Source organism: Sinohyriopsis cumingii, chromosome 15, assembly GCF_028554795.1.
Source record: "Sinohyriopsis cumingii isolate HCF-2022 chromosome 15, ASM2855479v2, whole genome shotgun sequence".
NCBI lineage: Eukaryota > Metazoa > Mollusca > Bivalvia > Unionida > Unionidae > Sinohyriopsis > Sinohyriopsis cumingii.
The window spans coordinates 117,196,325-117,210,530 of NC_142975.1; the positions used below are offsets into that span (position 1 = coordinate 117,196,325).

General features: G+C 34.9%; 1 protein-coding gene across 4 annotated transcripts; it reads left to right on the forward strand.

Annotated features, from left to right (window-relative positions):
• Positions 1 to 4,979: 4,979 nt before the first annotated feature.
• LOC149782554 (uncharacterized) lies at positions 4,980 to 12,628 on the forward strand. Of its 4 annotated transcripts, none has more exons than XM_089933994.1 (6): positions 4,980 to 5,009; positions 6,995 to 7,165; positions 7,707 to 7,785; positions 8,233 to 8,425; positions 10,138 to 10,753; positions 11,761 to 12,628. In XM_089933994.1, exons 4-6 carry the CDS (start codon positions 8,400 to 8,402, stop codon positions 11,971 to 11,973), a joined length of 855 nt encoding a protein of 284 aa, XP_089790120.1. In that variant the 5' UTR covers positions 4,980 to 5,009; positions 6,995 to 7,165; positions 7,707 to 7,785; positions 8,233 to 8,399; the 3' UTR covers positions 11,974 to 12,628. The 4 variants fall into 4 exon arrangements, with proteins under 4 accessions (XP_089790120.1, XP_089790122.1, XP_089790121.1 ...); XM_089933996.1 differs by having other exon boundaries at positions 10,198 to 10,753; XM_089933995.1 differs by lacking the exon at positions 7,707 to 7,785.
• Positions 12,629 to 14,206: the final 1,578 nt, after the last annotated feature.

Genomic DNA, 14,206 nt, shown 5'->3' on the forward strand with positions numbered 1-14,206 from the left:
TCTAGGAGTATCAATAGGTAGGTTACGCTCGATTCAAGGTCCACACTTCTTTATTTTCATTGTGTTTCTCCTGAGTTGAGTTAGGCCTCCTTTTATTAATTTATTTAAATATTTTATTAGAAAGAATCCAAAATTGTTTATTTTCCGCATGTGGGTTGGTCAAACCATACAGTACGGGAGCTGTATGGTTTTAAGATAGATAAAGAGTAAGTAAAATTTTAAACTATGAATTAGCCCCTGTTTGTGTTTTATGTCTGAGTTTGGTCTGTTTATGTTCTACATGGAGAATTTTTTCAAAACTATTTCATGGGCCTGTCCACTTCGCGTAGCGCCATGTGACTTAGCCCCATGATGTCATAGTCTTTACTTTCCCCATGTAGGTTCCCTGTATCTTTGTATATTGTGTCATTAAGTTTTCTAAGTTAGGTAAGAATTATATATATATATATATATATATATATATATATATATATATATATATATATATATATATATATATATATAAAGAATAAAGAAAAAAAAAAACCCCAAAAAATCCAAAAAAGATAGAAAGAAAATCACTTTTTCCCCCTTATACTTCTCTTTATCTCTTTACCACAATTATTTGCCCACAGGCCATCATGGTGTCTACTATGTACTCGGTAATTTTGTATAATTTTTTTTTTATTGAAGTCTCCATCCATGTATAATATATTTGCCTTTTGATATCTCCCCCCCCCCCCTTTGTTTATTTCTTCTATCAGTTTCAATTTACATGTTTTCCTGCTCTCGCACTGTATCATTGTGTGTAGTTTACTAAAAGGGGCTTTTTCACACAGTGAACATTTTGGCGATACTCTGACCATGTCCCGTCTCACTGCTACCTCTCCTATCAATCATGCATTGTGCATGTATTTGAAGCAGAGGCTTTGTATTTTTAGGGAGCGTAATTTGGTCCAGTGCCCCCATGCTCTTTTCCAGTTAATCTCTATGTTCTCCTGTTCTACTTTACTTTTAGTTTTTCTTTTGTTATTTCCTCTCTAATGTATCTATATGTTAGTTTTCCTCCTGGTCCCATAAACTTTTTATATCCCTATATTTGGTTAGTATTTCTTTGATATGTCTAAATTTTCTTGGTATTTCTATTTTTCTTTATACAAGTTTATTATTTTTATAAATGTCCCCCCTGTTTCGCATTGTGAACCCAAACCAGTAGATGTATATTCCCTCCCATGGTGATGTTGGTATTGCTTTAATCTTTTTAAATATATTTATAATATTTGCAGTCTTTATCCAAATGGGGTTGGAGAGTGCTAGTCCCCCCTCTCTTGTGCTCTACAGAAAGTTTCCCTCTTGACGTAGTGGGTCTTAAAATCCCATATGTAATTAATAATCTCCTTATCTAGTTTTTCTAAACTTGTATTTTCTATGTCCATATACTTGGTAATACAATTTATATTCGCGTATATGTACGTTTTGGCCACTTGGGCCCGTTCCATTAGACATAATGGCGTAAGTGCCCATGTGTTCACATTCGTTTCTAATTTCTGTTTCATATTTTTATAGTTTTCTTGTTCTCTTATCCCAAAATAAATGCCCAATGCATTCGCTCTTTCTTTAATTAGGTGTGGTGGTAATCCTGAGTGATTTCCTCTCTAGCTCCCTATTTCACTGGACAACAAATTTTTACAAAAGTCATGTTACTGAAATAAAATTAGTCAATTCTTATCAATTTTTATGTGCTGAACACGAATATGACAGTCAAATTGCAAAATTGGCTCTAGTTTTTTTGTAATCTGCAAGAAATTAATGTTTACATAACGAAATGCATTCCAATAGTAAAAGGTCAACTGTAATAGCCTACCTATAAAAAATCAAGTCATTGACTACATCTTAGATTTCTTCGCCTGTCTCTTGTACAGCTGTTCGGGAGCATCTCTGAGGAGTGTCCAGCAGTAGTCAGCCAGCATTGTAGTGGACCATTTTCCCTGGTATCTTTGTTCCATTGTTGCGATATCTTGATGAAAACGTTCGCCGTGTTCATCACTAACAATACCACAGTTGCTAGGAAAGAAATCCAAATGGGAATGAAGGAAGTGAATCTTTAGAGACATATTGCAGCCAAGTTTCTTATACTTCATCAACATGTCTTCTACTAGTTCCTTATAGTTTTCTGCCCTAACATTTCCGAGGAAGTTTGTAGAAACTAGGCGAAAAGCATTCCATGCTTGTTTCGCGTCACCTTCCAGCAAGTTGTTGAACCGGTCATCTTTGAAAAGCTCTCGAATCTGAGGACCCACAAAAACTCCCTCTTTAATCTTTGCTTCGCTGAGTCGAGGGAATTTTTCATGCAGGTATCGGAATGCTGGCAAAGTCCGGTCAATGGCTTTCACGAAGTTCTTCATCAAACCTAGTTTGATGTGAAGGGGTGGTAGCAAGATTTTCTGAGCCTCAACCAGAGCTGGGTGTTGGATATTCTTCTCTCCAATGGCTACATTCTGCCTGTGAGTCCATTCCTTCCTCATGTAGTGCATTTCCCTTGCTCGGCTATCCCACTCGCATAAGAAACACATGTATTTTGTATATCCTTGCTGCAGTCCCATTAAAAGGGCAACTACCTTCAAATCACCACAGAGGTGCCAGCTGTACTTGTTATATTCAATGGAATTCAGTAGCTGCCTTAAGTTATCGTATGTCTCTTTCATGTGGACAGCATACGCTACTGGAATAGATGGAAGAATGTTTCCATTGTGCAAAAGCACAGCCTTGAGACTCAGTTTCGAAGAGTCCACAAATAGTCTCCATTCTTGTGGGTCATGAGTGATTTTTAAAGCATTCATGAGGCCCTCAATATCGGAACAGAATATCAGATTACTTTCCTTTCTGAAGAAAGGCTCCAATTGCTGGTGGCGCTTTCGATATGCAGTAATTGTGACATCTTCTTCTAGAAGATTCCATTGTTGGAGTCTTGATCCTAGCAATTCTGCCTTGTTCTTTGATAAGTCCAAATCACGAATCAGGTCATTTAGTTCTTCCTGTGTTATTCTGTGTGGGGTTGATGATGCACCACAGTGAAAATCTGGATCACTGCATGCTGATGGACCAGGAGAAGAACAGGTCGACTCACCTTTGTCTTCGTCAGATGAATCAAGAGAATATTCTGCTGGAGGTTCTGGAATAGGAAGTCCCTCACCATGTGGAACTGGTCTCAATGCAGACGGAATGTTTGGGTAGACTATTCTCGACTTCTTTCGCTTCGTTATTCCGCCGGAAAGAGGAGGAACCAAGCAGAAGTAACAGTCATTTAGGTGGTTGCTTGGCTCTCTCCACACCATTGGGACTGCAAACGGCATTGATGACCTTTTGCAATTCAACCACTGTGAAAGCTGTGTTGTACATGTAGCACAGCATATATGCGGAGCCCAAGGCTTGTCTTGGTCACCAACCTTGCATCCGAAGTAAAGATGATATGCCTTCTTCACTTGAGAATTGATACTTTTCTTCTGGTTGGCAAATGTCACTTCCCCACAAATATAGCAAAAATTGTCCGCGGTATTAACACACTTTCGAGGCATTACTGTTCTTTATTGTACGTAAATGGATAAAATAATAAGTTTTATGTAACAGTAGCTTGAACTGTCTCGCACAACGTCTAAAATATTTTAAATGCTGAACCTATCTGATTGGGCTTTATATAGTACACTGCTTACGTCAGCTTCAGCAGCCGCCTGGCATTAGTATAATAGGCCTACACATGTATAGTACACTGCTGACGTCAACTTACTTCAGCAGCCGCATGGCATTAGTATTGCATTGCATCAGAAAATGATGCAATCAACTGTGGATGATGTGAGCATGATGGTATTATGCAGTGTTACATCATTATTCCGGATGTTGCTGCAGTCCTACTGGAGAAATTTACACAGTGAAACATAGAAAATGAGGTATATGAATATCTTCAAAACGAGAGCCAATACAAATTTTTCACGGTTATATTCGTGTTCGGCACACCAAAATACTACAGATTAGGGCCTTTTCAAGTCAGTAATGATTTCACTGTTGACCAGTGTTTTCAGTATTTCATTTTTTTCATGATTTATTTATGACCCAGAGGCCTTACCAAATTTTTCAAATTCCTTCTCTAGGTGTTTAAAGGAATTTTGGTCTTTAATAAAGTTCGTACAATCTTCTGCATGCTGTAGCATTTTTATTTCGTATTTTACATTTTTAACTGTAATACCTTCAATCTTCCTATTAAGTCTTATTCTTATACTTAGAATTTCAATTGCTGTTACGTATAATAGCATAGATAGCATTCCACATAGTCTGGAGTTATGTTTTCAACAGTCTCGTGATTTAAAAGTGATATTTTAAAAATAACATACGAAAGTGATTAAATATGTTGAATTGGAAATAACACCGTAATATTTAGCATTTCTCACAATTATTCACTCGTTGGTCCAGGAAAAACGCTTTATCCACATGTAATAGCTTCACTACTTGCGATGAATGTGTGATTTTATAACTATTGAAACATTTATCACTTCCAGTTCATTGCCTCTTCAAATCAACACAATTCCATTGCCTGAAATGACAAATGAACACAATCGACTCTTAAGAAAGTTTTGCCATTCTTGATAATGGGGTACTTTTGAATTCCATTTCACTCTGATGATATGTTACCACAAAAATGTATTCTGGCTCAACAGGATTGGTGTCGTTAGTAAACTTTATCATGGAAGAATTGAGAAAGTGTAAAAAGCGCATGTCAAATAGAATGGAAGCAGAGAACATTATAAGGACTCAGGTACGTGGAATTGAGATTTTAATGGAGGACTCCCTGCAGGATGTATCAGTGCCTGTCGAAGTGATTGAGCTATTTGGACAAGCTCGTAGTATCCTTGATAAAACCGATATCAATTCTATGCCAGTCAGCGAAGACCACCGGTACAGGGCGTCGCAAGTCTATACTGGGCATAGGGGCAGACCTCTTTATTACATAAGAAAGGAACAACTACAATTTTTCATCGGTAATTTCTTAACTCAACTGACACACTAACATGCTGTATATTATATTTACATGTTCCATTGTTATCCCCTAACACATAAGCAGTGTTTACTGCTTCCAACTTCTTTTTTTTTTCTGATGTTCATGCACAATATTTGATAATGCTTCCGTATGCAAGCAAATGATTGAGGTGTCATTTTTAAGCGTTGATAGTTTTCAATATTGTAAGACATGACATTCTTTCTTGAGTATCATTATCTGTCCGTCTGGCGAAATGATTTCGTTATCCTGAATATTATAAGGTATCGGGATTTAAGCTGTTTATGCAACAACACTTAGGAAATAATAAATGGTAAACATCAGTTAGGTAATACCACTGAGTATATTATTCGCACACCACCCCGTTTGTTTGTACCTCGTTACAAATTTTACAATAAAAAATTATCAAGAACATAAAGATGCACGAAATTAAGTAATTTCATTCACTGATTTATAATTTCTAACTTACAGTTGATAATAGTTCCCTAACACTGCGGACCTATTGGCATTTCAAATCAAACGTACGCTCTCGATATAAACAAGCGACAGATTGCTCACTGACCTTTTCTGGTTTATAGAACGGTCCATTTCATTAAAAAATGTCTATGTTTAATATTTCGTGACCAAACTGAGCAAATAAAAAGGACAACTCTTGTATACACGTTAGAGACATGTAACACCAAAAATGTCCGGAATTACTGAAATTATCAAAGACGGTGAACTACATTACCCCTGTTGCTTAAAACATAGACTTGCCTATGCAAATATGGCGACTATGTTACTTACAAAACTCCCGTTTGATTCGAAACGCCTACAAAATGACAGTGCATGGCACTCTTTGACAATCAGGTTAGAAATTATGAATTGAATGACTAAGTTTTGTGAATTTTTTTATATCCTTGATGCGTTTTCGTTTTAACATCTGTGTGTGTGTGTGTGTGTGTGTGTGTGTGTGTGTTGGCAGGTTTGCAAATAAATGGGAGCATGTACGAATATTTTAGTCCTTAAAGAACCATGTATTGAAATTTAATATATAGTACTGTCAAAGACTTCACATGATATTCTACAATCGATACTTTTACCACCATACATTATAAGAGAAATTGTGTTTTCTTTGGTTTGTTTGCATGATTCTTTATTCCACATGATATATATATATATATATATATATATATATATATATATATATATATATATATATATATATATATATATATATATATAGTCATGTAGTGCATTTTTTCAAAATTAATTGAATTATTTCATAACGCAAAACTTTCCTCAAGTAGAAAGTATAAAAAGATAGGATATTATTAGAAACATATATCCTATGCGTCTCAAAATAACCATTGCTTTTATTTTCGTTTTAATTAAATAATATTTTTATTACCAAATGCTGTAAAACATTTTTTTTTTTAAAAAAATCTGTCTGACAGTTTATATTCATATGGTGTTTGCATCACGTTATAAAACATCACACGTGATTGGGCAATCTCAGCGTGCTTTGACCTCATGTCTTTTTATTGACGTCATCAGTTTTCATGCATCAGAATTACACGCGCAGTTTCAACATTATTATTTTCTTTTACTGTTTGAAACTTCATTCGATGGGTATTTGGAATACAAGTTAAGTGGCTACGACTTCAGCGTGTAAGAATAACTATACTATATACCTTATGATGTGTGCACACGTTTGCCCAAGAACTCAGATGATTTTGAACCATCGTGATCGCGCTCGGGCTCAAAACGTCTTCCTGGTGCAAATTTTGTATTATTATACACATATAATTAAAATGTGTCTATAGTGACTGTTAATGCTTTTTATACGCTGAAATTTTGTGTTTTAGACATTACTAACCGATTTATATTCTCTCTATTATATCCACATAACATAAACCTTTATATGGAAAATCTTTCTCGTGCTTTGGAAAATTATTTGTAATCACGTCTGTATTAATTTTTCTCCAGAAAATTACTTTACATCAGGAGATATGGCAAGTTTGCTTGGGATAAGCAGGAGAACTGTAGAGCGGAGACTAGCAAACTTCCGCTTGACTCATGGGATACGATTCAGTGATATAAGTGATAATGAGTTAATATCGATGGTGCATTCAATAATCAACAACTTTCCTCGTTCAGGTAAGAGTTCTTTTTCTTCAACTAAATGACTTCTCTGTGTACAGTAAAATAGTTGTAATTTATGTTCATTGATGTGTATATTGTTATATCAGTTTTGAAATTTTTATTGGGGATGAGGCTTTGCTTTTCCGCAACTGTTTTTAAAGATCAATTAACGACTCTAACTTTGTAGTGACTCCTGGTCATTTTTCCATACAGCGACTTTGCCCAACATAGCCCAAGCGCCGACTAAAAGATATTTCGGCATGGGGCTCAAACTGTAGATAATAACTGACGTGTGTTAAAAACTCTCATTTTTATTTGCAACAAGAATGGTATTTAAACAGATGAAAACATGATCAGTGCTTTCATAAACTGTGCCGATACCGTTTAACTGCCGGTGATTGTCATAGACTAACAAGTGCAGTTCGATTTGCATGTAAAACGAAATCTTGGAAAGCTTAAAGGCATTTAACTGTCTTGAAAGTATTGGTCCGAAGTTAATCAGATTCAACAAACAAGCGATCTTGCATACATTTATCCTATCATATTTCAAATTCAGTCCAGTGGCCTGCTACTTCTGCAGCGACCTGAACACTACTAAGCTTGAAAAATACAACAACAAAAGCGTGCTTATAGGTGTGAGTATGATTATTTACACAAGCATTTATCATTAACTCTTAAGGCAAAACTGACAACCCTGAAAGTGTGCAACTTAGGTCATGACTTTAGAGACTTTCAAATTCTGAATAAGTGTGTGCTTCCCAATGTTTGGATAATTTTATATGTTTTAAGAATATAATAAATATTTGTTTAGAAATACAATTTTAGATAGTGAATTATGTTAATTGCCCCAACATTGAAAACCTCATTGCATGGCAAACAAATAGTTTATGTATGCAACTGTCATTCTGTGGAATGAGCTACCGAATCACCTAAGAGACCAATCACATTTTAATTCATTTAGATCCTTAATTATATCCTGGAATGGTACCGACTGTAAATGTTATATATGCAAATAAATAAATAATGTTTTTTTTTTATGAAATCAATGCTTGTAGTCATGTTTTAAATACATGTTTCTTTAGGTTTAAAGACAATCGAAGATCATCTCATTTCACAAGGTATCCATGTACAAAGAGAGAGAATAAGGAGAGCAGTTAGAACTGTAGATCCGGTTGGACAATAACTGAGGCAGTTACGGTGTATACAGCGAAGGGTTTATTCAGTTCCGTCCCCTCTTGCCTTGTGGCATATGGATGGCAATCACAAACTGATACGGTAGTGTTCCACTCAGTTATATGACATGTGCTAACAATAAAGTTGTGTGTAATCTCTAATTCTCAGTACCCAAAGTTTTGTTAATTTAATTTCCTAGGCTCCGAAATCCTAAAATTAAGACACATAATTTTACTCCAAATTTTCTATATCTTAGCATCTCCAAGATAAAACCTTCAATTCTAAACACATTTTATTGGAAGGAAAATAGTTACAGCATAAAAAATTCAATCAGTTCTCTTAAATAGTTCGGACGTATAACATGAAAATTCGGCAAGGACATCATAACATCAGATCAATCAATGGCAGTTAGTTACTTGTTAATGTAAGTATTATTAACGATATTCAATTCATGTTGATCTTGGACGTTGATGATGATTAGATAAGGGTAAATTTGGTGCTTATTTTCCCGATTTTTACAAGTCTATCATGTTGGAAATGACATATAGTAGTGGGTCAAGTTGATGAAATAACGCATATACAAATAATCTCTCAGACATGTTTTGTTCCTCGTGTGATCTTGTCGTGTTATATGATATTCATATTAATTGCTTAATGTGCGCAAATGATTTGATAATATATGCATCTAAAAGTAATGGCTTGCAAAATGCCGACGGAGACGGTGTCTAACTCTTTAACACTAACACAATTTGAGGTAATATTTCATGAAGTTGGTAAACTTATCAATAATTGGCAATTAAAATAAAATTAATTGTACTGAGGCTAGCAGAACATAATAATTATTTAATGCTCTGGTAAGCTTGAATATTTTTGTCGAAGTAAAAAGTAGCCATCGCAGACAAATGCGAAGGTAGGGGGCTAAATTTATAAACTCTATTCATCAACCTATTACAACTTACGATCATGAAATTTGACATAATAGACTCTGATTGATGTAAAGAGGTTAAATGACATGAATGTTTATGACTAACTATTCATTAGGATTTTGACATTTTGTTTTTAACATTAAAACGTTTAGCAGCATCGAGTTAGGGGAGTATTTCCATCTCATATGCAATGTTGAACACATAATGCCGGGTACATCTATCGGAACACCTAAAGGACTCCCTTGCATACAAATGTGCACATGAAAACACAAAACAGTGACACGACTATATAGTGCAAGATTCTAACAAGCTTAATCAGATATTTAGAAACAGCTTCAAACATTGGTACAGTTGAAACTCGCGGTTGTCTTACAGTTATTATTCCAAGAGATGCTAAATATTACTCCATTTGTGTAAACAAAGCAGAGGCCGAAAAACATTTTGCCTGCATTGGTTATAAATATAAAGACAAGAGAGAAATATTATTTCACATTTTTGAGGAAACTGGGTTTGATATTCATATGGACATCAATAAGTTATTTGGTCATTTAGTATTCATGTTTAATTAAGATATGACACCAATAACTATGAATCTTACAAATATCTGAGCAATACAATGTTTAATAAGAATGAATCAAGAATGTGTTGACATTCAGTTGCTTAGCAAACTTTATAGGAACACTTGGAGATTTTCTTCAGTTATAATGCATTTCTTAGCTACTTTCAAATATCTTAATAACGTGAGTTTACATTTAACACTTATGTATGTGGAGTGTAAGGTATGATGGTCGACATTCGAGAGTGAGAGATCAAGCAATGTGTTAGTGATCTACTTTATATTAATAATAAAACGCGCGGTGTTATCATTGTTATATCCATCTCTTGCAGGAAAGCAATTCATTTTCTTGTCTCATATAACGTGGAAAGCGATATACATATATTCTGCAGATGGCGTTTTGTAATACACGGATGCATCGATGGTTTCACAAGACTTATTGTCTACCTAGCTTGCAACTGTGATAATAGAGCTTCAACAGTTTTAAACCATTTCACTGAAGCCGTTTCCAAATGGGGCCTTCCTTCCCGAGTGAGAGGGGACATGGGTGTGGAAAACCGTGAAGTTGCTCAGTACATGCTCTCATACCCTCGTCGGGGCCTTAATAGGGGAAGTTTTCTAACTGGAAAAAGTGTCCATAATTCGAGGATAGAGAGGCTATGGCGTGATGTGTATAATGCTGTGCTTTCTTTATTTTATGAGCTTTTCGTATCATTGGAAGTCAAAGGCTCTTTTGATCCAGATTCGGAGAAATATGTCTTCTGCTTGCATTATGTGTACAGAAATGTGATAAACGACAGACTATTCCAGTTTATGAATTCATGGAACAATCATAAACTGAAAACTGAGAACAACAAGACTCCCTGCCAGCTATTTATACTTGGACTGCAGCGTATATTTAACGAGAATCAAGTAATTGCTAACGAATACTTCGAAGAATTAGATCAGGTGAGAAGCTTGTCTCATTTTAAGCAATGTGGCCTATTGTTAAAGAAAAAAAAACAGAAAGACTGAAGAGATTTGAAACTGGGCACTATACAATCTGCACGTTCCTTAAAATACCTACCATTATTTTATCAATGTCTCTGTGTGTGTGTGTGTGCTTCTAATTAGCAGTGTATTTGATTACCAAAGTCGTAACAAATGACTACAACTTCACAGTGTGCTACTTCATTAAGTGGAAAGTACCTGTATTTTCGAAATATATTCTATCAAGCTCATAAAACATACCAAATTTACAATCAGCGAAACATTACAATAACAATATAAAGCAAAATTCCATGCATGCCAATATAAATAGCATTTAAAGGACATCTGATTGTAACATTTCTGCTTTATATAACTTAACAGACAGTATTCGACAAAATTTTTAGAATTTCAGAAAACTGTTTGTCCAATATCGAGGAACAATTTCTTTTAGCACGGAAAACTTTCGGGCCCCGAGTGGCCGAGTGGTCTAAAGCGCTCTTCGTTACGGATCACTGCCATCTCACCTCTGTCTGCGGCGGTTCGAGTCTAAGATTCAGCCAATGTGGGCATGTGAGAAAGCTTGCCAGTAGCTTCTCGTGGGTCGGTGGTTCTTTCCGGGGTTTTCCGGGTTCTTCCTCCACCATTAATACTGGCCGCCATGTATAGCCTATCGTGCTGATAAATGGCGTTAAACCCCACAACAACAACAACAACACGGAAAACTTTCATGAGTTTACCATGCAGAGACCAAATTACAAATTTGTTTATTGCCGGTTCTGCAAGACAGTATATGCTATTCTCTTAGCCTAACATTTGTTGGTGATATTTGGAAGTTAGAACTGAGCCACCGTAGCTCATTCTCTTAAACGAATTCATTTCTTAAGAGCCAAACTTAATTGTGTCTTTGAATCAGTTTTTTTTAACTATAAAAAATGAATGAATACATTGCAGACAAAATTATTATTAGTATTATTTTCTTCATTTAGGACGCTCTACCAGAGTATGGAATGGATTTAGATGCACCGTTACCTGAGCCAAGTGATGAAGACAATATCGACGTGCCATCAATAGAGCTACTTAATGAGGAACAGTTGCATTCTTTCAATGCCAAAATGCGTGGAATTCACGTAGCTGACCTTTCTGACATTGAACCATATTTGCATGCTTTAGATTCTGTAGATGAGGTTTTGGAAGTTTGAAGTCGATAATTCATGTACTCTACTACATTTCCGTTGATTATATGGGGCGATTTTACTTTCTGCAATTGCTCAAAGCAGTATCTTGTCATCAGTGACAACTTTCTTTCATTCCTCCATTTGTAATTAAATTCATCTTAACTCCCTATTTGTAAGATTACAAATGTACTAATAACATAATCTTTGTTCGTTATTAAATAGACTGTGATCCAATACAGCTCTATGTTTAAAATAATAAATGAATAACTTGCGCAAGACTTCGTCAACTGAAATCTGAGTATCAAATCTACTCCTAATAGGTATGTCCGACTGTACTAAAATCTAATTAATAGTCTTGATAGTTTTTGTATTATAAAGATCCAGTAAGCGGTAATAGAACATGCTTTTGATTTAATTCAACTGAAATCTCCGCAGAGTACGCATCTTACCTGTATTTATTCGTATTTATACAAATTCTGTCAGTATTATCAAGCATTTTTCTGTGTAATTCAGGGATGGCACTTTACGTTCTGTTTGGTGTATATTTGTAATCCTCCATGATTGATTCTATGTACCCTGATTTTTGTCTAAGTTAATTTCAATCAATGAAAATGTCACTTAAGCCGAGTGGAGGCAGTACTTTAATAAATAAATACAAATTAAATAATGTATTTATCAACTGAAAGTTGTGTTCTAGTTCTATCTTTTAGTTTCTTTTAAGTGTAATCATCATAAATGTAATGTGTCCTCTTGTAACTAAACGTAAAATGCGTCAATCTTTCTTAGCAGCTATGTCCTCGCGCGTTTCTCCGAGAACCTAATTAAGTGCCGACCGTGTTTTGATAACTGACTTGTGGTGCATTGAACGAAAAGCTGGCCTCCTTTGTATTATCACGTTAATTATGTCTTTTGAATCAAATAAAAGAGGTCGAATAAAAGAAAAGTTAAAAGGCACAAAAATCCTATAAACTTAAAATCTAGATCCCGGTCGTATGTCATGTGAACTCGCTTCATTTGAATAATCGAACACTGTTATAAATGTTATCGTGTATGTAACATAAACTACCTTAAATTAACAGACTCTTTCATAACTGTTATCAAAGATAGCAATGCAGCCAAGCGAAATGAATACTTCGTAAAATAAAGAGCTTGTTTTCACAGATACGGACCATTGTGGGCAAGCGAGTTTCAGAGAATTTTTGAACTGGCACTTAGAGATATCCTCAAGGATGATAAGAAGTTTCATTAATACTTCCAATGAAATCACGACATCAATATTGTACTAATTGAACAATACAAAAAATGAGTTTCGACATAGAAGATCGTTTCACGAAATAAATGTCGCGTTTTTTTTATTTTGTTTTTTAAAAAAGGATTCTTGTTTGGGGGTATATCAACATTTAGTCTAGTTCCCTGCTCTGTGGACTCCCGATTTGGCAGGATACTATTAAATACCACTATGGGAATTAGACTCATCAATAAAATAAAATGCATTGACGTGTTACACAGATTTTTCACGTGATGGTTGTTGAAACCAGCTGGAACGATCTTTTACAAGTTGGACATTTTGAAAATAAATGTTATGTATACAAAATAACGAACAACTTCATTAGAAAAAGCGCGTTATTAAAAATTGTTATCGACGTGATTGTAAAATGAGGATTCAGTCAGTAAGTTTCAACAATTTTTGGAGGTACCTCGGTAACTCGCGCCCTCGCTTATAATGCGGTCTATGTTTGTGGACTCTGTTGTGTACGAGTTATCGAGTTATCGAGGTATATATATATATATATATATATATATATATATATATATATATATATATATTGCTATGTCCGTCTCACATTAAATTATACCTATATTGTTACGTATATATTGTTTTTTTCCTTTTTGGTGCATTACTTAAGATTGCATTGAAGGTACATTAATATATGCTGACTCATTTCAAAATCAATCTTAATAATGGACCTGTTTACAAGTTTGGGGTAATTTCACATTTGATGATTAAGCCTGATGAGCTCTGTCGCAGTGAGAGGTATTGTGAAACATGTGAAATGGGAGGTGTTGATAGATAGATCTATATCGAGTAGGAAATTAATTCAACGTAGAGCCTTAAAGTGTATACAAGGTATAGGAGTTGAACAATGAATTCATTCCGATTTTTCTTTGTTCTTATTTAATGTTATTCTGCAGATATATTTAATGTTTTGTCTAGATATAATTTGAGAGTTGGATTACTCATCAAAATTACAAAGAT